The 26521-nt window shown below is 43.1% G+C and overlaps 3 protein-coding genes across 6 annotated transcripts; all 3 read right to left on the bottom strand.

Annotated features, from left to right (window-relative positions):
• Positions 1-2231: 2231 nt before the first annotated feature.
• On the bottom strand, positions 2232-4858 carry cdkn1ba (cyclin dependent kinase inhibitor 1Ba). 2 transcript variants are annotated; one of them, XM_086201117.1, is made up of 4 exons: positions 4608-4700; positions 4292-4485; positions 3857-4011; positions 2232-3552 (listed from the first exon to the last, which is right to left on the bottom strand). In XM_086201117.1, the coding sequence occupies exons 1-3, from the start codon at positions 4679-4681 to the stop codon at positions 3872-3874; spliced, it is 408 nt and encodes a 135-aa protein (XP_086057243.1). In that variant the 5' UTR covers positions 4682-4700; the 3' UTR covers positions 2232-3552; positions 3857-3871. The 2 variants fall into 2 exon arrangements, with proteins under 2 accessions (XP_086057243.1, XP_086057241.1); XM_086201115.1 differs by having other exon boundaries at positions 2234-3552; positions 4292-4858.
• A 444-nt stretch (positions 4859-5302) lies between these two features.
• Positions 5303-7606, bottom strand: cdpf1 (cysteine rich DPF motif domain containing 1). Its single transcript, XM_086201118.1, has 3 exons — positions 7395-7606; positions 7097-7208; positions 5303-6954 (listed from the first exon to the last, which is right to left on the bottom strand). Exons 1-3 carry the CDS (start codon positions 7505-7507, stop codon positions 6826-6828), a joined length of 354 nt encoding a protein of 117 aa, XP_086057244.1. The 5' UTR covers positions 7508-7606; the 3' UTR covers positions 5303-6825.
• Positions 7607-9419: 1813 nt separating this feature from the next.
• On the bottom strand, positions 9420-25441 carry LOC147262345 (peroxisome proliferator-activated receptor alpha-like). 3 transcript variants are annotated; one of them, XM_086201113.1, is made up of 9 exons: positions 23602-25441; positions 22320-22609; positions 20885-21101; positions 18226-18380; positions 12016-12154; positions 11028-11227; positions 10679-10951; positions 10359-10602; positions 9420-9723 (listed from the first exon to the last, which is right to left on the bottom strand). In XM_086201113.1, the coding sequence occupies exons 3-9, from the start codon at positions 21063-21065 to the stop codon at positions 9479-9481; spliced, it is 1437 nt and encodes a 478-aa protein (XP_086057239.1). In that variant the 5' UTR covers positions 21066-21101; positions 22320-22609; positions 23602-25441; the 3' UTR covers positions 9420-9478. The 3 variants fall into 3 exon arrangements, with proteins under 3 accessions (XP_086057239.1, XP_086057238.1, XP_086057240.1); XM_086201112.1 differs by lacking the exon at positions 22320-22609 and having other exon boundaries at positions 23602-24573; XM_086201114.1 differs by lacking the exon at positions 22320-22609 and having other exon boundaries at positions 10679-10948; positions 23602-24560.
• Positions 25442-26521: the final 1080 nt, after the last annotated feature.

The raw sequence follows: 26521 nt of genomic DNA, 5'->3' as shown, positions 1-26521 counted from the left end.
AAAAGCAGAAAAAAAATTCCATGACAGTATTACAGCTCTGCATGTCACCTGTCCTGTGTCAAAGAGGGTAAATGTGAATTTCGTGAGAACATTTCTAAGAGGAAAGCACATATTTGCTAAGTCTGTGTGGTAAAAGTGAAGCTACAGCCATTCGCTGCTTAGCTTAGCTTAGCTTAGCTTAGCTTAGCTTAACATGCAGACAAGACACTTCATGGCTGTGCTCTGTTTGAATCTACCTAGCAACACCTTTAATGTGCACTATGCTTTTTAAATATCGAAATAGTTTTGAATATTAGTTATTTCTGACAGTTGAATGCTTCCATATACACATATTTTTATTTACCTTGTTCCAACATTAAAACATGTATTTGTTGCTTTATTGTACCGTTCTTCAGTGATTTTACTATTTAAAAAACAAAACAAAAAAACTTTATCAAAGAAATTCAAAAGGTAGGAATATTTAGACTATTCGTTTTTTTAAAGTACAAACTTGTGAAAGCTTACAGCGCCACCATGTGGTCAGGTATGACACATTTTACGTTTTTGCTGACGCAAGAAACACGAATGCAAGAAACCGCTAATGCGATGATGCAAGTAGAATAATATAGGCCACGCCTATTTCAGCTTACAATCCCCGCCCCCCAGTTAGTTGTTTTTCATTTTATTGTAAAACATGTTTGATTTAAACATCTCTAAACTTGGTACACACCAAATGTGGTAACCTCTTACAAATTTAGGTGTTCCTTTTTTGGCCGTATGTAGCGTTCATCTGTGGCCGGATGCATTACACAAGTCGTTACTATGTTATATGAAATTCAGTTACAAATTTGGTTGGTGATGTTTTATACAGAGCAAGTTTGTAACATTTTATATTCTTTTCACCCACAGGAGGCACTTCCGTAATATTCTAGTGGAGTTCGCTGTGAGAATGTGCACAATATATTGAAATATGGCACCAATAGCCCCTCCTAGTGGCCGTTGGTGTTATAGTTCCCTATAGTAACGCTGAAAGGTGCTTATACTTTAACTTGTGCTAAATCTGTAGCATCTGATACGGTTTCATGTGAAGATGACACAACAACATTTGAACAGTTTGCTGCTGGACCTGCAGCCGCAGCAGTCAACGAAGATCACAAATCATTTCTTTAAAACTTTCTTCCAACCAGAATAAGTTTAGAATTCAAAATGTTCATTTTGACAGTACACCTGTTTGTCCTGGAATGAGGAAACTGACTCAGCCCTCACTGGATCTTGACAAAATGTGTTCTGAACTTTTTAAATCTCGGTCCCCTGCACTGGTGTATGACAGCGTCATCAGCATACGCGTGAACATACAATTGGTTGCATCTGATGAGTTGACGCTACATCACACGGGTAAAGTGTTTCTCCTGTTTAGTACTTAAAATCAAGACTTTTCCCTGCTGTCAGCCTGCTTACGGACGTAAAAGGCAGATGATGTAATCTTGTGCTCCCGCTGGATTCCTGCAGGTTTCTCAGCTTCCCGAATCTTTGAATCGAAGGTAATGAGTCAAATGCTCTCAACATAAAAATATACAATGCACGTACAAAGTGTTTGTTTGGTTCCAGTCTCAGTGTCGTTCGCAGCGACAGAAATTAACAGATACATTTTTCTCCATGCCAGCAGGCGTTTGTTAAGGGTCATAAAATAGACAACACTTTCACTTGATTCTGGTATTTAACACGTCAGAAAGAACACAAGCGTTTGACATTGTAAATTCCTTCTGAAACGTTTAGAAGTAGGCCATTCCTGCACTCGCAGCCTGTATGAAGTGTTGTAGGAGCCGCTCTCACTCTCTGTCACTCTGTGTTTGACTCCTACACACTGATATCAACAGGAAAGAGGCAGCCAATGAAACTAATTGGGTGGTGTGTGTGTGTGTTTTATGAAAAGAACAGCCTGTACCATCTGCAGCTCCCGCCCACACAGCTCTGACTGGCTGGCTCCTAAGTGGTCTGCTTTTCTTCTCTGGGCTGTGATTGGATCCAGAGGAAGCCAATAACGAAAAGAAGTTGTTTTTTTTCTCCCTCCCCTGTTTTCCTCAGGACTTACCCTCGGTGTTTTCAGCTTCAGAGGCAGAGGCAACCAGCGCTGGCGCTGGAGAGATGGCCAAAGTTCACAAATAAACTTAAAGCAGATAATTATTTTCTCCAAAATGTTATGAGGTCAATAAAACCTGAAAAAGATGTCAAGAGCACATTCAGAGTGGGTGACTGGTTTACAAGGGTGTTTGTCGAAGGTGGAGGGAGCACAAATTGTGGCCACATGCATTTATGACACTGACATTATTACTTTTTTAATCAATCAAATTGCACATAGAAGACAATAAAATACATAACAGACAGGATATAAAACCGATTATTAGGCTCAGTTTTGCAACATTTTATTTATCGTAAAAACAACAATGAAAATATATTTACAAAAAATGTCGCTTTGGGAAGCTATACATATACCCACAGGAGAAAAAAAAAAAAAGAAAAAAAAAAAAGCTCAACATAAATAAGTTAGTATGATTTTTTTCAGTGTTTTTTTCAAAAGAAAAAAAGGCACACAGGTACACATCAAAGTTTTACACCAACTGAGGCCGTGTAACTTTGCTGTTTTTTTTTTCTGCCCTCACAAAAATGAGAAATCAATAATAGTGCAATTACATGTTCCACATGAATTTCACACCGCAAAGACAAATCTTTGATTCACATATTTGCATAGGTAGTCCAGTGATTTTAACATACTATGTTAATCTGGACTACGCCGTTTACTACAAAAGGGGCGGGGTGAGGGACACGAGGAAGAAAAGAAAAAACATTTCAGGATTATCGACAAATACTGTTAAATTTGGTCAAATATTGCTAAGCGGTCCCAACCCTCCCTCCCTCCTAATAAAGGGACAAACTTTGGCAAACCACTTCATTAAAATAAAATAAAATAAAACTGGGGAGAGCGAGACAAATTTTTTTTCATGTAAACGTTAACTATCATGGCTTTTCCCAGTTGTCTGCCAGTCTAAAACCAGACATACCAGTGGGACTTTTAAAGCCATAGAAGAAGTGGAAGACATTTTGTTTCCACCGAACCCTGACGTTTGAAATCTGCATTAGCAACTTACTTACTCAATTACCTGAATAATGATACGACATGACCACTTTTAACAAAATAATAGTTCTCTTTTGGAAATTGCACTGCAATTCCCCGAGTCAAATTCACATAAAAAATACATTTAACATAGGTATGAAAAGCATAATATGCTTTTTTTATGTGCTACATCTGAAACATAGGTAGTAATAAAAAAAAATGAGCAAAAATCCATTTGCACACTGCTACATTGTCTGCTGCTTTTGAGGCGTTTGAATTCAAATGAGTGCCAAAACTTGATAGTGTACATATTCAGTGCTTGTGCAGCTTCTCCTCTAGGGAAGGGCTGCTGGTATTATTCTCTCTCTCTCTCTGTCTCTGTCTCTCTGTCTCTGTCCCTCCGTAGTGTGTCGGATGCAGAGCGAAGCTACAGCTTTCCACCAGCAACAGTCTCAGTGGCTCTGGGGGGAGGCAGAAAGAGGAAACAGTCTGTTGAAGGGTGAAACTGACACACACACACACACACACACACACACACACACACACACACACACACAGACAGAGGGTGTGTAGTTATAGTATAAATGGCTCCAGAGGCTAAAAAGTTACAATGGTTGATGACGTGTTGTGCAGGAAGACGTGTGTAATTTCACAAGTGATGATGATGAACATCAAATGGCATCAAGTTACACACTCACTGTTACTATGTAATACGTGTGTGTGTGTGTGTGTGTGTGTGTGTGTTTTGTAACAAAGACTCCTGACCTGTCCCGGTGTTCACTAGACCTCTGCTCGGTTCTCCGTTTTCCTGGGCTCGTCCGCGGCTGTGACCGCCTGATCTCTTGCACCTCTTGGCTGCTCGTCGTCGTCATCTTCGTCGGAATGCGACTTTTTAAGCGGACACTCGCTGGAGCAGGGACCTGGCGAACACAAGACAGGCAGGAGAGATGTCAGGGAGGGGGGGTCGAACTGCGTCTGTGACAGCCAAACAAGAGGGGGGGGGGGGGGGGGGGCAACAAGCGCGCAGAGACAAGAACATCTGTGGAGACGCTTTTGGTTCGATTTGTGCCCCGCAGCAAGCTTCTAAAGACGGGGCGACCTCGGGTTTCTGCGCCTCTGCATTGCGGCACAGGGTGCGCCCACGCAGATGCACAGAAGAAGAAAAGCGCGTGACAGGTTAAAGAAGTCCAGAGTCATCACCTGAAGCTTCTGCAGGTCTTTTTCTTGGACCGTCTCTGCTCTGAAGGCGACCCGACGGCCTTTCTTCACCCACCGTGGAGTCCCGCGATCCACCCGCGTCCGGCCGCGGCCGCTGGCTACCGTGAGGCGGTCTGCGATAGAACTCCGGTGCATCTGCGTCCTCCTGCCAATCATAGTGCACCGGAGAGAGCGGCCTGTCGTGGACCGGGTCGAAGTTATATATCTCCACAAAAGTCTGCACGTCTGCCTCTATCGAAGCCGTCAAATACCTCCGTATCTCCTCTCGGTCAGGTGTACCAAACAGGTTTCTACTAACCGGTGGTCTGACGTTGTCCGGCTGCCGCGCATCCACCCGCTCCACCGTCGGACTCGCGTTAGAGAGGCGAACATCTGACATTTTGTTGCACATATGACAAGGGAAGGGGGGGGGGCGGTGGGATGGAGGGGGGGCGCTGTGAGTAACACACAAACTTCTCAAAGATTTCCAAGTAGTATTCCTCTCAAAAAACAGCAAAGTCACGAGAAAGCCGCATGCATACTCTGTGCGTCGGATCCGAAATGCGCAAAACTAAAAAAAAAAAAAAAAAAAAATTGGGAGGGGGGGGTCCAAAAAAAAAAAAAAACAAGAGCCAACGGCGCAGGTGGGGGATTTAACACGAGCCACTCCTGTCACGTCCGTGGTAGAGCAGATGAAAACAAGTCCTAACAGCCAACATGGCGTTAGAGCTGTGAGTGAAGGAGGAAATTTGACATCAAGGACTATTTAAACAGAGACGGCGATTCATTGGTCTGCGCGCTACGGACCGCCCATACAGAGCTCTTAAAGCCGACGACCCCGCGCACGCACACGGGATTAAAGCCGCGCACCAACGAGGCCTCGTTAAATGTTAATTAGTTAAATACATGTGGAAGAGACACCTGATAGAGGTGGCGGAGGGGGGATCCCGCTGCAACACTCATTTGCGCCTCATTTCTCACCTGTGAGCCTGCAGTTACACTTATAATCACTTTATAGTGCGATGGCGCGTTTGGGGTGTGTGTGTGTGTGTGTGTGGGGGGGGGGGGGGTCTCCTCTGGCTGCTATCACATGAATCAATCATGGAGGGCTGCACCGGTGCTGACAGATATCACTGCTTGATCTGATTTAGGATCACATAAACTACTTAGGAGTGTTGATTCAATCACTGTAACTTTATCAAGGTTGTTGAAGGACAATGAGACACTGACACTGACGCGGGTCAACAAATGAAAAAAAAATATACAGGACTTGTCCTCATGGGGTATGATGACATCACCAGAAAATAAAAAGCCTTCCGTCATTGTTGGCACGCAGCCTATCACTTTTCAGACTCTGGTGCCACAAGGGTGTGTTGTAATAGCTTGTGTGTGTGTGTGTGTGTGTGTGTGTGTGTGTGTGTGCTCAGCAGCGAGGGTGCAAACCTTCTATTTTTCCTTTTGCATCATAAAATCAAGTGAATGTATTTTCTGGTAGACATGCAGAGGGATGATGTAGCATGTGAGTGAAAGCAGCAACAAGAACAACTTGTGCCCTGGAGTTCATGATGTCCCAGCTTAAACTCTACAGCGAGTGTCACTCCACATTCCTCGGCTGCGTTTGCCAGTAAAAAAATAAAACAAAACAAAACACACACACACACACACCGGTCTGCCTTTAAAGCCATGCTGTTCCAATTAACCCCTGAAAGGAGTCCAACATCTCGTGATGGATGCAGAGAGGTCATCTATAGATCGATGCTATCGCCAATTGGATCCCCCGGTCGATTCTGCTACATTTAGAGGAAAAATAAAGAATGAAAAGACACGTGAAACCTTCAGCTGATGCTGAGTGCCTTCAACTTTATAACCGAACCCATGTTGAGAGTTCTCCGGACCTCTGGACCATCGTCACTTGTTTATCATGCTGGGTTTCAACAATGGCACAGGACTTAATGTCAAAGATGCTACATATCTATACACCTGGAATTATAATCCTGGATTAAAACAAAGGACCACAGATTTGAATGTAAACCGGCATTGAAAAAATAAACATTTATTTGTTTGACTCAACAGAAGTCGACAGTGCAACGTCCGTGGAGTCTGACAATCAAGGTCAGGTGCAGTAACGTTCGCTCAAAGAAAAGGAAGATATTTCTTTCAAGGTAAAGAAAATGTTCGAACACACAGAAGAGCAATAGTTTCTGAATTAATTCAACTGAATATGAAGGGATTTACACAGAAGCATTAAAAGACACTGCAGGGCCCTGTTTACAGGAGCCACTGTAAAATGGCATATAAGGGCACAAAGGGTGTAAGCTATTATGATCCTGTTGCGTTATGCAGAGAGCCGTCACATGCAGTGACGGAACAAACCTATGATCAGGGTTATCGAGAAACCCTCTATTTATTCAGTCATGACCTGAGAAGATAGCTGCTGCCATAAACACCTGGCACACCTGCTCCTCAGCTCTAATAAACCCTTCTGCTGTTGACAAGTTGGTGAGCAATGTGAGCAGATATCGACCTCTTGCTGGGTGTCATGAGACAGCAGCCTTGGAGCCGTGTCCTTTCTTCGCCAGCTCAGCCTGGATCTGATGGGGAAACTGGTCCAAGTGCTTGTTCACACACTGCACGCAGAACCTCCTGGTGTAGAACAAGCTGCAGTCCTGACAGGGCACACATCCATGTTCAGCGCTGGTTTCTTTTGTTACACTTCGTATTTACATCTACCCGTGCTACACACACTTGTTTTCCGGGCACACATGCTATCAGAAGACCGTGACCATGTCATTTTTAAAGGCACCTTACCGACGAGACACAAACACACACTCCACACACGCTGCAGCTGGAGCCCAAAACTAGAAACTTCTCCTTGTCCGGACTGAAGGGGTCTTTGGTCACAAAACACTCCTCTAGCAACCTGGTCAACGACAGAAAGATAGACAGAAACTGTTATATATACTTCACTTAGATTCCCATCTTTCAATACCAGATAAGTGGGTCCCGTGGCAGACAAATCACAGAACAGAAAGCGGCTGTTGCACACATAGCAGCCTAACTGTTAGCATTAGCATAGCTAGTTGTTGTCAGTAGCATTTTCACTTACACAATGGCTCTGGTGTTCGGTGGTTTCTGGCCGTAGTAGGTGAACGGACTTGTAAAACCACACAACTGACAATTAAATGTTTTTAAAGGGGGTTCATTTGTATTTTGTTCCATTGTTTACGGCACAGGAGGTGAGTTAGCTAGTTCCTGGTTTTTCATCGACCCCGACCATGTTGTTTCATGAATCTGTACCGCCACCCAATGGCCTGGGGGAGCAACAGCACAACACGCTTCCCTCCAGCAGACTCAATAACGTCAGTTATTGTAAAAATAAATACATGTATAATGAGTTATTGCCCAGGATTTTTAATTAAAAAATATTTATTAATTTATTAATATTTCTACCTGAGTCTTATGTATTATTTCTACAAGTCTTATTTTTATTTACAACTCCTAACCATTGGTCTAATATGCTAAATCTGTGAGGGAAAGCAGTGTTTTTCTATACAAGTATGTGCTTTAAATGAATGTATGTTTGTTGGTTTGGTTTTTGTATATAATCACATGAAAATATAGTCAAACAGTGGAAAATGATGTTGTGGTTGATCTTTTTAAATCTAAAAATATTCTGTGTATATTTGGTGTCTTGTATATAGTGTTTTGTACATATGTAACTCTGTATATAATGTTCTTCTCCTCTCTTTTGATATATTTAACTTTTCTTTTCTTTCTTTCTTGTAATTGACCTGTGGTAACACACAAATTTCCCTGTTGTGGGATCAATAAAGTTCTATCTATCTATCTAAAAGGAAGCTGACCTGTTTGAAGAGGTTAATATTTGTATCGAAGGGAATGGAAATAAGTCATACATCACAGAAGTAACTGTTAAAAATAATAGTTTATTTTAGGCGACCAAATACAAATGATTTCTCTGTCGTAATCGTCTATCATGAACATTACAGTTTAATTACAAAAACATTTTTTAATACTACATGGGGAGAGGAAGTACAGTAAATAAGCCCATTACTCCAGTTAAGGCCCCTGTGGGGTGACAACATCTGCAGACATCCCTTCCTACATTCTTGATGTGCTTGCAAAAACCACACGAAACACGAACAGATAATTGTGTTGGTGGTCAAAACAAGGGACAACACAAACCGACTATGAGCACAAAGGTCAAAAATGAGCTTTCACATTGTTGATTTTTAGCAGTGAGGGTTAATATCAATACATGAACCACGGACATAGCAGTAGAGTCACGTGATTGTGTATTTACAGTTAAAAATGCACCATCATTTATGACAACACTGAGTGTGAGCATGACGCAACATGACTCTAATTACAATATGTGTGTATATATATATATATATATATACTTGAATGAATATATGTATTTATATATACATTCTTATATATATATATATATATATATATATACATATATATATAAATCTATAGTTAAAAAATATCATTTGAATTTATTTGGTGAGTGAACCTCACACTAGATGTTTAATATTACCTTTTTTATAAGGCGCTAACACATTTAAAAAAAACAAAAAACAACGCAATATTAAACATATCTACGCTCATTTCAAATAGGATTTCCCCCCAAACTTGGTCATAGCAGTGATCTACATGTGCCTGAAGTTTGGCAACTGTAGAACATCCTGTAGAACAACATCAGTGCATGTAGAACTGCTGCAGTTATGATTGTGTATTTTTACTTTTTTATTTGTATGTACCCGGCTATCACACAAACTATAGTATGTGCTTGTCTAAAATACAAATCATTGCATGTTAAAAGACAACTGCACATTTACAGTGCCATCCTTTCACTGAAGCAGTCACCTGCAAGAGCTGCCGACCCTCCTAAAAATTATATATATATATATATATATATATATATATATATATATATATATATATATATATATATATATATATATATATATATATATATATATATATATATATATATAAAGTCTTTTAATTAGTGTTGTGTGTGAGAGTTTCAGAGTCTAACAAGTCCCTGATCACACCTGCAAGCTTCGTACAGTACACTGATATGCTCGATAATCAGTAAAGGTTTATTCCTGGTCTTGAGTATATGACTGGCACATGTCCCCCATTAACTGTTGCTTCCCCTCAGTACATGTCTCTGTATATCTCCTGCAAGAGGGGGTGCAGTGACGTGTCCTCTGTTGTCTCAATTTCCTGCACCAACTGAGCATGCTCTGTAACCAGTTCACGGAGGTCAGCCAGTTTCTGCAGCAGTCTGGGGAAGAGGAAGGTGTTGTCTGGGTGATTGGCCAGCAGGTGGAGCCGGAGTGTCTGCACGATGCTCTCCTGCAGCTGCTCCACTAAAGGCACATCCTGCAGGCCTGGACGGTCTGATAGGGGGAGATGACGAAGGTTGGCTGCCACACTTTTACATCACGTTATGTGCTATCAAACAGGATTAGTGAGCTTACATGCACAATTACAGTCTGGGCCATTTCACTGTCAACTGTCTTGGTTTACAGGAGCAGAGAAGCATTGACTTATCAACTGAAGCAGCTGCAGCTCCAGAACAGCAGGTGGCAGTATGCTCCATAACAACCAGCGGCAGTCATTCTTTCTTCCAGTTCACCATTTTTTATAACCCACTGAAACAAGCTAACCAGCAGCATGCAGCGTAGCTTTTGAACAGCGGATAAATTCAATGAAAGACCAACGGACAATTCCTTAAGCATATCAAATGCGATACTTTTGCCCACGATGCTGACCCCCACCCCGACTGCCTTCGACTATGATGCCAAAACCCATAGTTGGACCCTCAGTACAGAACATGGGCCGACCGCCGGGCCGTTGTGGGGCTGACTGAAGCGTATACATGCTTTGACTCACAACCACGTTGTCTATGGTAGGAGTGAGTCCAACGGTGAAAAGTACAATTTCAGTCTGACTGATGTGGTCACGTCTTTTAAGAGTCCAGTTTTAGTTTGACTAAAGCAGTAATTTGATTTTTCGTGTATCCATGCTTTACCTCCACAACAGATGATAGCAGCAACAAAAAGAGCCAGGTCGCTGTCGTCCAGCTCCAGGGAGTTGAAGCGTGCGGCAAACTGGAACTTGGGCTCCATCATGTCGCTAAATGGCCTTCGAAGGTTCTTGAGGAACTCGCGGGTGATGAAGCCTCCTCCACGGGCCACCAGGAGGCCATCTTTGTTCATGCAGGAGGCCAGAAGGGTGAAGAGGGCTTCGTAAACGCCATACTTCAGGAGAGTCACCTGAATGTAAGGCAGCGGAATGAGGAAGTCATTCTCAGGATACAGCCATCTCAGATGACGGGTATAGATGACCCACCTGATCATTCAAATCCAGGTTCTGGAAACCTGGCACGGCCTTGGCAAACTCCGTCAGCTCTGTGACGGTCTCCACCGAGGTGCTCTGACAGCAGAGGAAGAGTCGTGCTTCAGCCTCTCTCTGATGAAGCTCCCCGCAGCCCAAAGCTGGAACGATATCCTCAGCTTGAAGACCGCTCTCAGGCTCGGGGTTGTCACCTTTCGTTTCCATGTGTGCGGCAAAGGTCCTCTCTGCCAGCTGGAATGTCTCCATGTCATGAATGATGAAAGGCTGCTGGGGAAGATGGTGGAGACAATGCTTGTAACTTTACACCTGATTGATTGAGCTTGAACTTAAGTTAGGAAAATACCGGCTTGCTGGTCTTTCCAGTGAGTATGAGCCGAGCTCTTGCTTTGTTCATGCTGAAGTTCTTCATGTAGGCCTCGTGGATCTGCCTGACCAGAATTTTGTGGTCAGACAGCATGTGGCTCGCCTTCTCTTTCTCCACCATCTTACTTTTGGCCTTGAGCTTCAGCTTCTCCGCCTGGGGAATGCGACCGAAGCGGATGGCTGGTGCACAGAAATATTTGTCAGCATAAATATCAACACAATACTTTTCGAAAGCGAGATTCCTTACTTAACAATTCATTTCCATACAGAAGTATTAAATGCTGATGTCAAACATATCCTCCAGAGGCAACCGTGCATGTGTGCACACAAATTTACCCACAAATGATATGGTGCAGTCTTTTCTCTTTCCTCTCTGCTGAAGACAACATGCCATCATCCTCTCAGGTTTCTGACACTGTTCTGCCTGCTGTGGGAGGCCATTGTAACAAACCCAATGACCCTTCAGCAGTCGGTGCAGATGACAGGCCAGATGTGGAGCCATACGGGCCTGTGTTTTCTCAATGTCAAGCTCCTGCAGGACGTTGTTCTATAAAACCCCCCAGTCAACGTTAAGGCTGTTGACCCAGAGCCAAATTGCAGAAGGACACGTCCTGCTGTTGTTGTAAATCTTAACACAAACTAGAGTGTTCAATTTGAGAGCCAAGTTTTATGTCAGCGTGCAGAATTCCATCACAGCGATTAGTGGACACTTTGTTTATGCTGCAATTAGAGGCCTTGATTTTAATCACAGTAACATATAATTATAGCAAGACTGTAAGTTTGTCAAGATGATTTAAAATGTTTTCCCCCTCAAGAATTAATTGACTGTTGAATTCTTGAGCAGCCTGACGGTTAACTTATGGTGGCTAACGTTAGCTCGCACCGCTACGTAACATTAGCTGGTGTTTGTGGACTTGATGACTCTGCTTTATTGTGCAACATTTCATCACTATCACTTAAGCTCTTACCATCGTGGGACATGCCCACAGAGAGGCACTTGTGGAATCTGCAGTACTGGCACTTGTTGCGGTTCTTTTTTTGGATTTTACAATTTCGTTCACACTTCTCGTACTCCAGCTTTAGCCGGACAGTCCTCCTGAAGAAACCCTGGTTGGGACAAAAATGCATCAGTTAGAGCTCAAGTCTGCTGCATTTTCATTAATAACCAAAATATAGGCTCATACAAAATCAATCTGGCTCAATTGTGACTGATGGGGCTGTAGACACTTGTGCTGGTTGACGATGAGGCACGCAGGTGAGGTTGGGCATGGATAAAAGACTAGTGACTAAAGTAATTCCTGAGAAAATGACCAATGAGCAGGGAGCAATCAAGAAAGTGAAACACGGCCCTACTTCGGCTTGAATCCGAATCAATGTCGTGTTTGCAAGCCGCAATGAACCACATTATGAACTCTACCTTTAACTCTCCTAAAAACGGGCAGCACACACGTTGGTGAGGCAAGGCAAACATCTTTCGTACATTCATCAAGGAAGCTATGAAGATACAGACTACAAACACAGTATCACCAAAATCTGTTCATTTAGTTTCTTCCAAATCACCACAAACACATCCTCTGGATCACCGAGCCACAACACAGTCATACTGAAAAACATGGCCTCAACAAATTTCATCAAAATATTCTCAGATATCAAAATATTGACCATCCATCCATCCATTTTCTTCCACTTATCCAGGGTTGGGTCGCAGGGGCAGCAGCCTAAGCGGAGTCTCTCCAACGTGTCCTGGGTCAGCCCAGAGGTCTCCTGGATGTGCCCTGAACACCTCCCCTGGGAGGCGTCTGGGAGGAATCCTGACCAGATGCCTGAACCACCTCATCTGACTCCTCTCGATGTGAAGGAGCAGCGGCTCTACTCCCAGCTCCTCCCGGATGATGGAGCTTCTCACCCTGTCTCTAAGGGAGAGCCCAGCCACCCTGCAGGGGAAACTCATTTCGGCTAAAACAGGCAAAATATTGACCATGATATCAAAAATGGGTTTCCTGGATCACAATTCCAGAATGATGTTTTCCGGAAGTCAAAACTTTCTTCTTTCAACTGTTTCACATAGACTTAAGAAATGTGATGGAAAGTCAGGAAAATTATAAAATTACAGCAAACAGCTATATCCTGAGGGGCCGCATGGCTCAGGGGTAGAGCGGCCGTCTAGGAACCGAAGGGTCACTGGTTGGATCCTCACTTCCCCCGGTGACCATGTCCAAGTGTCCTTGAGCAAGATACTGAACCCCTAATTGCTCCTGATGGCCCTGTGACGGACTGGCGACCCCCCCAGGGTGAACCCCGCCTCTCATCCAAAGTCAGTTGGGCTAGGCTCCCCCCCCCCCCACATCCCTTAACAAATAAGCAGTATAGAAAATAAATGGATGGATGGATGGATGGATGGATGGATGGACGGATGGTTGGATGGATGGCTATATCCATAATCCATATATGATTAGAAGGGACGGCATTCATCCCACATTGGACGGAGCTGCTCTCATTACCAGAAATATGGCCCAGTTTATAAAAACCCTGACAACCCAGAGTCCAGACCAGGAAGCAGAGCTACCAAAGTCTAGGAATAAATCCCAAACCCAAAACAAGTTTCAATTCATTTGAAAGCCTGATTCTTAGTTAGTCTCATCCAACCTGGAAACCTCTACAGTCACTCTTATTAATTGTTGTATACCGCCCTCCTGGTCCTTACTCTGAATTCTTATCTGAATTCTCAGAGTTTATATCCAGTTTAGTTCTCAAATCAGATAAAGTCATTATTGTAGGTGACTTCAATATTCATGTGGATGTTAATAACGACAGTCTGGGCGCTGCATTTCTCTCTCTTCTTGACACAATTGGTTTCCATCAGTCTGTTCATGAACCGACTCACCGCCACGACCACACCCTTGACCTCGTCCTAACACATGGAATTGAAGTTGAACATCTAGTTTTATTTCCACAGAACGCGCTTTTATCAGACCATCAATTAATCACTTTTGAATTTATTCTAATCAACCACACTCCACTCAAGAAAACAGTGGTTTCCAGATGTTTATCTGATCAGGCTGTAGCTGGATTTAAGGAAGCGATTCCAGTGGCGCTGAATTCAGTGTCATGTCCCATTGTTACAGAGGACGCTGTTGTCAACCTTAGTCCCTCCCAAATTGATCATTTTATCGATAGAGCAACAGGCACCTTAGGATCAACTTTGGACTCATTTGCCCCACTAAAAAAGAAATCTATAAATCCAAGGAAACAAGCACCTTGGTACAATTCAGAAACCAGACAGCTTAAACAAAAAACCCAGAAGTTAGAGGGAATATGGGGCTCCTCAAAACTGGAGGAGTCTCATATCATCTGGCAAGACAGCCTTAAAAGTTATAAGAAAGCCCTTCGTATAGCGAGAGCAGCCGACTACTCAGCACCAATAGAGGAACACAAGAACAACCCCAGGTTCCTCTTCAGTCCTGGAGCCAGACTGACAGAGAGCCACAGCTCTACTGAACTAAGCATTCCTGTTTCCCTGAGCAGCAAAGACTTCATGGACTTCTTTAATGACAAAATTGTCCTTATTAGAGAGAAAATTCACCTCCTCCTGCCATCAGTTGACAACATGGCACCTATAACCTCAGAAGCCTTAGAGGCTGCTGGAGGACCAGACGTACACTTTGACAGTTTTTCTACCGTTAGCCTTGATGAGCTCAGTTCAATCATTTCCTCCTCTAAACCATCCACCTGTCTTCTAGACCCCGTCCCAACCAAGCTACTTAAAGACTCTCTCCCCTCGTTAGCACCTCCCTCTTAGATATGATCAATGTGTCACTGTTACCTGGTTACGTCCCACAGTCCTTTAAAGTGGCAGTAATTAGACCCCTTCTCAAAAAAGCAACCCTGGATCCAGAAGTTTTGCCCAACTACAGACCAAAATCAAATCTTCCATTTCTCTCCAAAATTCTGGAGAAAGCAGTTGCTAAACAGCTGTGTGACTTTCTCCATAGCAACTGCCTATTCGAGGATTTCCAGTCAGGTTTTAGGATTCATCATAGCACAGAAACAGCACTCGTCAGAGTTACCAATGACCTCCTGCTAGCATCAGATGAGGGACTGGTCTCTGTGCTGGTCTTATTAGATCTTAGTGCAGCTTTTGATACCATTGACCACCATATCCTTCTACAGAGACTGGAACATGTCATTGGCATTACAGGAACTGCACTAAACTGGTTCAGGTCATATTTACTAGGTCGAACTCAGTTCGTACTCACTAATGATAAACCCTCGGAAACCACTGCAGTCACTTATGGTGTTCCTCAAGGCTCTGTGCTTGGACCAATCCTCTTCACCCTTATCTGTTTCCTCTCGGTCACATCATTATTATTTCTCTCTCTCTTTATCTCTGTCCCACTCTTTCCTTCTATATATCTGTCTTCCTCCATTGTCTGTCTTTGTCTCTGCCTCGCTCTCCTCCTCTCTTTCCCCCCAACCGGTCAAAGCAGAAGGCCGTCCCCATTGAGCCTGGATCTGCTCAACGTTCCTGCCTGTTAAAAGGAAGGTTTTCGTCGCCGCTGTTGCAGGTTGTGCTGCTGATGGAGAATTGTTGGGTGGAGGTTCATTGAAGGAGTGTGGTGCTAAACCTGCTCTACCTGTAAAGTGTCATGAGAGAACTTTTGTTGTGATTTGGCGAATACAAATAAAACTGACTTGACTTGACTTGACTATATCCTACCAAAGAGCCAGAACAGCACCCAGGATCTACTATTTGATCCAGATCACCTCTGATAGCAAATCAATTTTCCTTTTTCCTTATTTGATCAAAATCGGTCCTGTAATTAATAAGATATCCTGCTAACAAACACGCAAGTTATGAGACATTAAAAGGCAATCAGAAAGAAAAATGACATTAATAAGATTTAAAAAATAATTACCTATTTAGTTTACCAGAAAATTGGTTTACATGAGCTGAAAAGAGGATGGTAACTAAAAGCTGCTTCACCTTGTTTTGATTCTGACCCTCTGGATGCGTCATAACGTCCAAGTCAAGTGAGACGTATTCAGACCAGAGACCATTAAGTGCTTTACAGACAAGTGAAATAAAATATGTCCTTTCATGCATACGAAACCAATCACTTTTGAGATCGACGAGTAATCCTGCCATCTGTGTGTCCCAACACCCCTCGACCGCACAGCCCTCATGCTGGGGGTCAGAAATAATCCCGTCCCTCTCACTGTCATCCTGGTATGCCCGTCCTCTGTTGAGGCTAGTCCATGACGCGTCGGCGCTTTTATCTGCCGCGCGTGTATAAAATTGTACTTGCTACATTCAGGACCAGTGTTACATAACATTTTAGACTGCATCAAAAGAGGAGGTGGAATTTTCAGGGGCACCATTCAAGGTCTCTGACCTTTCTGAAGAGGAGTCACTCTGCGGCCCCTCAAACACACCCCAAGATACAGAGGGGCAGGCCCAAACACACAACATGTGTCCTACGCACTCAGCACATTCCTCAGCCCTCACTGTCAAAGAGGGAATCTGGATTTTCTGCCAATCTAAATCGAGCCACATGGTCACGCAACATATCAGCCCTCAGAGTACACAAGACCTCGGCCCGCCGCCTTGATGTTGAGGAGCAGCAGACATGAGCTTATTATGGGCTATTATGTGTCACGCGCCACTGTAGCTGTCATGGAACATTTGCGAATCCTCTTTTCGTGTTACCAAGAGATGTATAATTTGAGGGGAGGACTGCGTGTAATCGTCATGAAAATGGCGAAGGGAACATTCTGAGGGTCAAAACATATGTGATAGTTTAGTGCCATGTGATATTACTCAGAAACACATTGCAAAACAACGGCGAGGAAAAAAAAAAAAAAACAGATGTGTGTTCATGTCTGTACGTGTTTGTGTGTGCAGACACAACCAGACCAATACTGTGATTTTTGGCTGTGAGAATGACTCATTGTGTGTGATTGTGCAACATCTCCTTAGTAAAACAGGAAGAAATAACTAGTTTCCACTTATCTGGCAGGGAGCGGTCGGGTGATTCACCTTTACATCGATGTCATACCATCATTTCCTAAAACGAGGTGTTACGACACCCAGGGTCCAGCTGAGAACGGTGACTGTTTCCCATCACGAGTGAGATTTTTCCATGATGCCGCAACATTATCAGTTTGAGGATTTAGAGTCTTGTCAAAATACACCCCTCACATGTGGCACGTCCCCACTTTGAAACAGCATGACACAATGAGAGTCTGCCGGCCCAGTCCAGCAGCCGCTGTGAGAGCAAGATGATCATTATTTGTGGTGATTTTGATGAATGAGATTGGGGTCATAAACCACAGCCCTGATAGGAGCAACCGGTGCATCTGTTAGAATGTTCTGCAAAACTTGGATGGAGAAAAGATCATTGTGAAATGTTAGTCCCCCCCGTCCCCCCCACCTGTGATCGCCTCTCTGAGCTCCGATAGAACAATCCATCGGGCTCTCTCTCCGGCTGGGAATTCGACAACTCTCTCCCACTTTAAAAGAGAAACCCTCTATTGGGGCCGTGTTGCTACGTAAACACAACCGTGGCTGATCGCTAAAAAGCATGTGAGATCATAAGTTAAAATGTCTCAGATTAGCAGCAACAGCCTTCCAACAGTTTTATAATGACAGTTTCATGCTCCACTCAAAGGAATTTCAAGTATTTGAGTTAAAAAAGGCCTCTAGGGACTACAGGGATCTGCCTTTGTTTGTAAAATAAAAAGCCAAACTTTTTTTTTAATTAAATAAAAGAAGGTATCGTTGAAGGTTTTGAGTTGCCGCAGCAGCTCCATGTGTGTTAAAGTGCATGTGTGCATTAACAACACTCAGTTTGGCTGTGTGCCAAGCAGGGGAGAGGTGACAAGTCGACCAAGGCCATCGTGTCCCCAACCTCACATGAGCATGAGTGGTGGCGTGTCTCAAAAACTTTCCACTGGCCTCTCGGTCAGGCGCCGCTGCATGCCGAGCTCTGTATGTGTTTAGGTATGCATGTGAACAGTGTGTGTGTTTGTGTATATGATGAGCATTTTTCCACACTACATTTTTGTAGTACAAATCATCAATCTGCACTTTTGATTATTCTGTCTCTGTATGTTTGTCTTTTACAGGCTCTCACGTTGACATATGTATTCAAACTGGTGGTCATGTGCCTGTTTTCTACCTTACAGCCCTCGCAGGCGTGCACCCCGTAGTGGAAGCCTGAAGCTTTGTCTGAGCACACCCTGCACTCCAGGTTGAAGGGGCTGAGGCTGTCCTCAGGATCTGGTGCTACTCCACACATCCCTGATGATGGACTGGAGGCAGGGGTCAAGGTGTCTACAGCAGAAAAGAGAAAATAATCAAGTGCATGCCAAGGTCGACTAAATTGACCTGTTACGAAATTAAACACGAACACACACCCACACTCGTTTTCCTTCTTTACTTGTACTTTTTTAAATGAAGATGAATGTATTATCATTAATACACACACAGACACACACACGTACAACAAAATCCTGTCTAAGCTTAGCTAGCAAAATCTTAACCAAGCATAGATGGTAAAATCCTGGCTAAGCTTAGTTAGCAAAATCTTAACCAAGCATAGATGGTAAAATCCTGGCTAAGCTTAGTTAGCAAAATCTTAACCAAGCATAGACGGTAAAATCCTGGCTAAGCTTAGTTAGCAATATCTTGGGGTGCTTTGTTAGTTACCCAGCTAAATAAAGCACATCATGAATTGGGCAGGAATTAAATCGGAAATATTGCCAAATTATTTGACTTTTGGCTAACACTGCTTTTGGCAACCTATTTTATGCAAGGTAATGAAATAAGTCATTTGTGAGGTTTCAAGGAGGTCAGACCAAGAGTAGCTGTTTCCAGTCATTCAACTAAGCTAGGCTAGGCTAAGCTAGGCCAGCTGATGTTGTTGCCTTCATAGGCAGACGAGAACATATCCAAATCTCCTATTTAACTCCCTTTTAGAAAGTAATTCTAAATTAAACAATGTTTCTTCAAGCATTATGATAGTTTGTGGCATAACTCTTGAAGGGGGAAAAAAAAACTCCCTTTTAAAGTTTAAGTCACAGTCATTGCAGTATTAGGATTAGCATTTTGCTGCTAATGTATTTCTTGGTGTGACTACTATCTGATGGTTACGGTTAGCTTATCTTAGCCAGTGTTGTGCAGAATGTAGTTTAACTACCATGACTGACTCAGTATTTCAATTTATTTTTTTGTACTTTCGCTGCAGCTAAATGATTCATACGACAACAAAAAATTAGCATAACATAAACATTCGTGGCCACTGACTAAGAATGGCTATATGGAGTGCCGCTGGATCCTTAATACCCTAACTACAAAAATTACTGGACTACAAAATAATAATAATAACAACTTTATTTATTTGGCACCTTTAAGAACCTGTTTTACAAAATGCTTTACAGAGGAGAGGACCCAACAGACAGCTAACAATATGGGTCAGCAATGACAAGTTTAAAATCAAAAGCAAGTTTGAAATGACATAGGGAGTTATTTATTATTGATGCCAGAGGAGTGAATTGTGGTAGTTCAGCTTTGAGTAAATGAAGGACAGAATTTTTTTTCAAGGTCCGAGTGTGGGAGCACGTGTTTGATCCTAGTGATGGCACGCAACTGGAGGAAGCAGGACTGGACAAGTTTGTTGATGCGCGGTTGAAAGTTGAGGTCTGAGTCAAAAATTATACGTTATAAGTTTCTGGCATGGGATTGATCTAAGTAGTTTGAGAAAGTTTTGAGCAATTCAACATTTTATGTCATTCAGACAGTCAAATACATCCGCTAGGCTTCCAAGGTCATCAGGTCCCAGTGGCAGGTATCGCTGTGTGTTGTCCACCTAGCAATGAAGCACATATATGGAAAAGAAAAGTGGACCTAAAATCGAGCCTTGCGGTACACCACAGGCAACAGCAGCTTTAGAGGAGATGTGACTGCCTATGGCAGCAACATAGATACTGTATGATCTAAAAGGTAGAAATAAAACCAGAACAGTGCAGTGGCCCTGAAATACCGGATCCTCTCTAATTATTGAAGTCACAAATTTATATTATTTCATAGTTAGAGCCTCAGCATTTGTAAAGTTTAAAGCAGTTTTGCTTAACACCGAGCTGCATATGAGGAGGCGTTAAAACGTTATCAGGTACATTGATCAAAAAGTTAGTTAAAGAATAAAGAAAAAAGTTCAAAAAGAAAAACAAGAAGCCTCATCCTAAATTCTGTCAAATATTACGAATCACACAATAAAAAGAGGGGAAATGCGAGAAAAATTTCAGCATAAAATGAGCAGCAACTTTACAAGAAACATCAAGAAATTTTCTTGTAAAGTCTTATTTCCCTGTTTTGGAGTGACAGTACTGACAAGGACCTAAATTCTGATCCTTTCCATGACAGACACTGATAACAATCTTAGCCTGTCGGAGCCAAAAACAAACACTTTTAGGGGATGAACTTTGGCATGGATAATTGCCCTGCAGGATGTTACAGCAGCCATGTTGAGATTACCAGTCTCAGAGTTACTGATCAATCCTGAAATACCTCAGATAATATTAGTCCCCAGCAATTTTTCCCACCTGAAAATATGGGAGAAATGTCCCCGGTTTCTTAAAAAAATTAAATTTTTTTTTTTCTTTTAAGCACCGGCTCATTAATGTTCCAAACTTCAGAAGGTCAGAGACACAACAAACAACTTCGCCAGTCAGCAGTCCTTCAATAAACTGTGTCATCAACACCATCAAGGATATGTTGCAAGATCATCCAGATGTTTTATTTAGATTCATGAAAGTAGTTGCTGCCAGCTGTCTACGTACCCAGAGTAACGGAGCTCTCGGACCCTGAACCAGTGCTCTGGTACTCTGGGAAGTCAAATCCCAGAGTACCGTCTCCTATGGACTGGGAGATGTCACAAAGATCCATCAGGTCTCCACACAGGGGGCTGTCCAGCAGGGAATCCCCCAGAGGGGATGGGGGGCTATAGAGATCCCCCGCCATGGCGAGGGACAGGGAGGACAGACCTCACTCACCAGACTAAGAATAAAGAGAGAACAAGGAGGGAGGGCATAGGGGGAAATTAAACTTTTGGAGAGGTCTGAGACTGATGGACAAAAACAAACCATGCTTTCATTTGTCAGCATCAAGTTTTGCCGTGCACACCAAAGTGTGCGAGGATACAATAAAGCAGCAGGCTAAACACGATTAAGTCACTGAAGCATTTTGAGCTGGAATCTTTGTATGAAAGGTGCTACATCAAAGACGTTTCTGCCTTTCTGCCTTCCTTTGGTAATTATGACACTAATAATAACATTATCATGATTACTATGAAATGCCTTTACTTGTCAAGCATTTAGTTTGCTGCCAAAGCCAAAAGAGAAGAAAAGATGACATCTTGAACGAAAGACTTTGACTTGTATAGTTTTTCCTTGTAGTACTTTTATATTTAAAGCGCGCAGATTTTTTTTTGCACTGCTGAAAGAAGAAAAAAGAAGCTGCATCTTAGTTACGTCAATTTACACAATTAAGTTAATCAACACCGTGACGGTAACTCGTGAACTCATTTCTGAACAGTTGTGTTTTGTGGCCTCAAAACAACCAAACTGAGGGACCAAGTTACATCTGAAGGCCTCAAAATAGCTAAACTGAGGGAACAAGTTACATCTTGTGGGGTCAGAATGATCAAATTGAGGTAATGGTTTCTATCTGGGGCCCTAAAAATGAATTTGTAGAATAGGTAATGACCACAAAATGATTCTTATACCCTTAAAAAACAAACCCAACTCTCTCTCTGGCCACACCAGGGCTCCACAGATGCTGACTGACATAGAATTAGACTCAGATTACTTTTTCTTTTAAAAGTTGCCAACTGTGGTTGACAGATTCGATTGAAGAGGGTGTGTGTGTGTGTGTGTGTGTGTGTGTGTGTGTGTGTGTGTGTGTGTGTTAGGTGTGTGTGCTGTTTTACCGCAGGCCGAAGATTGGTTTCACTTGCTAGATGAAAAACCATCAAAACAAAGAATAAAAACACAACGACATGATAAAGAGGGAGTTAAAAGTTCATCAGCATACCTTTACATCTTTTCCTAAAACAATGTTCAAAATAATAACTGGATTAAAGAGGCTCACATTGGCAGGAAACACACACAAGACGCACAGGGAGTTCACACAGCCAGCGTGTGCGTGTGTGTGTGTGCTTGGGGAGGACACATGATGTAGTGTTTAACACTGATTTAAGAGTAAAGAGGGTTCTACCTGGTGAATATTTACTTATTGGAGTATTCTTGAGGGCAAGCAGGGAGGAAGCGATTGATCAGAGCACGCTGGGTCTTGTTGAGCTCGTGTTTGTGCTGCAGCCTCTCAGAGAACAGGTCCTGACAAGTGCGTATCTTCTCATTTCAAAGGTTTTCAAGGCAAACGCAGGTGGGTGAGATTGGGGGTGTTGTCTAGATGGTCTGCTGTACTGGTTCAGACACACGTCTGTCCTGCGATGCCCCTCTCAGTGAGCAAATACTTCTCCTCCATAGGCTGGGTTGTGTTGCTATCTGCAACACAATAAACAGGCCTCGGTGGATTGAGTTCACCCAGCGATCCTTTTCAGGATTTCTAAGAAGTGAAAACACAACCAGATCCAGATGTGGTTCTGACCGTCTCACAGAAATGATAAATCCAAGAAAAACGTCCTGGCTGAGCCCCTGTCGATCAGATGATCTAGGATTAACTTTGTTTTCTTAAAAATGAGGGGAGATGCAAATGCCTCTCTGGGCCGATGTGGGTCCTGTTCTGTCGATGAGCGAGGCCCAGCCCTTGTGCATTGTGTTTTACTTCCCAAAGGAACTCTAATCCCAGACGCAGGGTCTATCTTTAGGTCACAGGAGGACAGAAAACAGGAACTTTACTGAGTCCATGAAGCAGCTGAGAGCGACTGGACCAGACACGCACAGATGCTCTTATTTCCTTAAATCTTGTGCAGGTTGTTTTGACCTTTGAATTCTCTGGTTGTCTGTGCAACACACAAAACCCTGAGGGAAGAACACACAAAGTTCTGCCTCGTGTGTTTCTGCTGGGAAGGCGAGCTACTAAAACACACACACACACACACACACACACACACACACACACACACACACACACCCTGAAAAAGAGAAATTCTGTCCAGCAGGAGACATCTTTCCTCCTCACATAAGGATCTAACACCATGTGATGCTGGTTTGTTTATGACAAAAACAGCTGAAGTCAGGAAGCGCAGCTCACACACACACACACACACACACACACACAGTGAGTGAGAGAGACAGAGAGAGAGGGAGTTACACACAATGTACATATACAAGCAGGAGTGTGTCTGCAGCTGCACACACACACGCAATGTTCTTGTAGAGCAGCTTTTCCTTTCTCAACTCAGAGATCATCACTCGTGCGTAACATAAAAGTGAAACAAAGTTTAAATCCCTTCAGAGAACGAGACGGAAATCCTCCTGACAGAGTCAAATCAGACTTATGTAAGAGTCTAGTTCAGCAGAAGTAGTGGTGTTACCTCAGAGAGAGCCGTCCTGAGCATTTCCAGATAATGGTTCCGGGATGGACGTCTGTCTGGACGCAGTAGAGGAGGGAGATGTTTGGGTCCCGGAACGCTCCGACACTCTCCGCTCGCCTCTCTCTCTCTTTCTGCTGTCAAAAGCCCGATGAACCCCCTGCAGGAAATTACGTAACACAGCGCACACACACCTCCTGACACACCTATGGTTTGAGCCAATGGGCGTGCGGGGATCAGAGAGCGCGAGGGCGCTGGGGTTTTCGACTGCGTAAATGCACTTCCGGTGTCAGGTTTATGCGTCTCTGTGGTTAATTACCGACTAAAGCATCGGGATGTCAAAATGTGTCGTTACTGTCAGTTGATCTCGAACTCTCTAGTCTATGTAACTACACGTTAGCACATCTTCATGAAGGCTAAGCAGCGACGGAAGTAGTTGAACATACTGTCCCTCCCATCATGGCCGATATGTGACGTTTAATTACGTTTTAAATACTGCTGGCATGGATATCGTGATTAAATGTATATCAAATTAGTACGATGGCTTTGGTTGATGGCGGTAAGGAGGAGGAAACCAGCCATTGTAAGTTTGGTTCGTCCGAACAGTAAAAATTTAAGTGGAGGCGCAAAAACACAAAAGTACGGAAGCCGATGAGTGTCGGAAAAACAGACAAAAAACACAAGTTTCATATAAATTACTAATTCTTTTTGAATATTACTCTTTATAAAGAATAAAACTGAAGCATCATTGAAATGTATGAATTAATATTTTGTCACGATGAACATGAGCAAGCATTCTCACAAGACATTTTGAACAGATTTATCTCTGCATGCAAAATAATACTACTTCTAATAGTCATTTTAAAAATCATGCTTCTCATTTTATTTAATCCCAGGCCCGAGTACTTCTTCATACCGAGGCATTCTTGACACCTCTGTTGCTCACCCTGAGGTTTCTCAGATTTTTCCCTGTTAAAAGGGTTTTCTATGGAGTTTCTCCTCAGTCGATGTGAGGGTCTAAGGGCAGAGGATGTTGTTATGATGCCATGTGAAGCCCTTTGAGACAAACTGTTGGTGAAAACGGGCTCTACAAATAAAAATGCCTTGCCTTGCCTAAACATTTCAGGATTTGTGACGATGTTCGCCACCTCTGTCTGGGTGGCGCCATCCCATATGATCACGATCTCAGGCCAGCAGAGCTCAATGAAGCCTGGCCACGTTTTTACACGTTTACTAGTATAAATTGTGCCACATGCACACTTTTAATAACTGTATTGAATGTGTTTGCTTTTAAACAACGTTACGTTGATGAAAGCAAATGACTTTGTGTTCAACAACAGAATCTTATTTATGTTTTCACAGATTGGGCAGCATTTTGGCATCAGTACACTGAGGACAGAAGTTGAACTGGATGTTAGTTTTAGATGTACTGCTCTCGGTTGATGTGCCTCACATTATCGAATGGTCATAATGTACCGAGACGCGAAGTATCAACTGCATCCAGCTGATATTCTTTTGCAGGCACAAATGACAGCACATTTTTGATAACATGAATTGAAATTGAAATTAAATGTCTTGACATCGTCCACGTAACGTCTACGTTGAAACGAAACTACAAATATTTGAGGGCGAATAAAGTTCCCTAAGAAATGTGCGGTCCCTTTCCTTGAGTGTAAATCCTGCTAAGACGTGTATTCATGTTTCAACTTCGCTCTTGCTGCCACCAGCATGATTCAGGCCCGATTGAATTAATTTGAAATTTGTCATAAACAGCCAGCAGATGAGTGTTTCTTCAGGAAGCATGATGATTATACTTTTACAAGCAAGTGTGAAAGAACAAGTTTGAACAGGAGAAACCAGTACTCTGCTCCCAAAACTCTTTCGCTGAATAAATCTTCCTAATATTCTTTGTAAACTACCTGGCAAAACCTAAAATACTACTGAAACCAACACGCGAGATCTTGCGCCCTCTACTGTGTATGGATGCATGTTTCAAAGCGTCTCCAACCTTCAGACATGTTTGGCCTTCCTGTTGACTTCCACAATAAAGGTGGGCTGGTTGTAACACCGCCGAGAGGGGAAGGAGACCCCGTATGAGCAGCACCTCCTGATCCATCTGTGAGGAAGCACACGCTGGGGTTTCCTCAGTTGGAGGTGGCTTTCCGCTCAATTAAGCTGTAATGAATTCCGATTGTGTGAAGCAGCCATCAGCTTTGTTTGTGTGAAAACTTAACTAAAAGACCATTACTGCTCTCCTGCCTGAAAGTTCATACGCCATTAACGTCAAATAAAACGGTTTTGCTCCGTTTATAGTCTTCTCTAATTCTGTACCATTGAGTGTCTTGTAAGATTGACTCAGAGGCCATTTTATGCCAATAACAACGAGCTGTAACAGCAGCCTGACTCCTCACGAGGAGTGTGAACAATGAAAAGGCAGACTCATTATGTGTACTGATACCATTTCTTGTCCAGTCTTTATTTATTCATCAGGGAAATGGTACAAAGTTGTTTGTCCGATCATCATAACCTGTCAAACCAAAGTCTTACATATAGCGATTCGGCACAACTCACCAGGCGTGAACCTAAATCGTGTTTGGAAGGCGGCGACAGAGACGTGAGCTCCTGGGACGTATTGCTGCCCTCCAGGGAAGGCAGTAGGTTGTATAGTTAGCTCCTGATGGGGTAAAATCACAACCCTGAAACCACACAACCTACTACCTCACCCTGTACGAACACCATTAGTCACCCAAGGGGGGGGTGTCCTACGTGTCTCTTCCCTGTATCAATGAAGAAAGAACGGTATCACACAGAGGATGTGACAGCCAGGTCTGGGACGAGTCACAGCGTTACATTTCTGCTCAATCGTAAACTTTTACGACTAGCGAACACAAGCGAGCTACTAAAACTTCAGCACAGGAGGGAA

Source organism: Aulostomus chinensis, chromosome 4 (genome assembly GCF_037954235.1).
Source record: "Aulostomus chinensis isolate RoL2024-O1b breed Wild chromosome 4, RoL_Achi_v1.0, whole genome shotgun sequence".
NCBI classification, from domain to species: Eukaryota; Metazoa; Chordata; class Actinopteri; order Syngnathiformes; family Aulostomidae; genus Aulostomus; species Aulostomus chinensis.
This window is presented reverse-complemented; position numbering and strand designations above follow the sequence as displayed.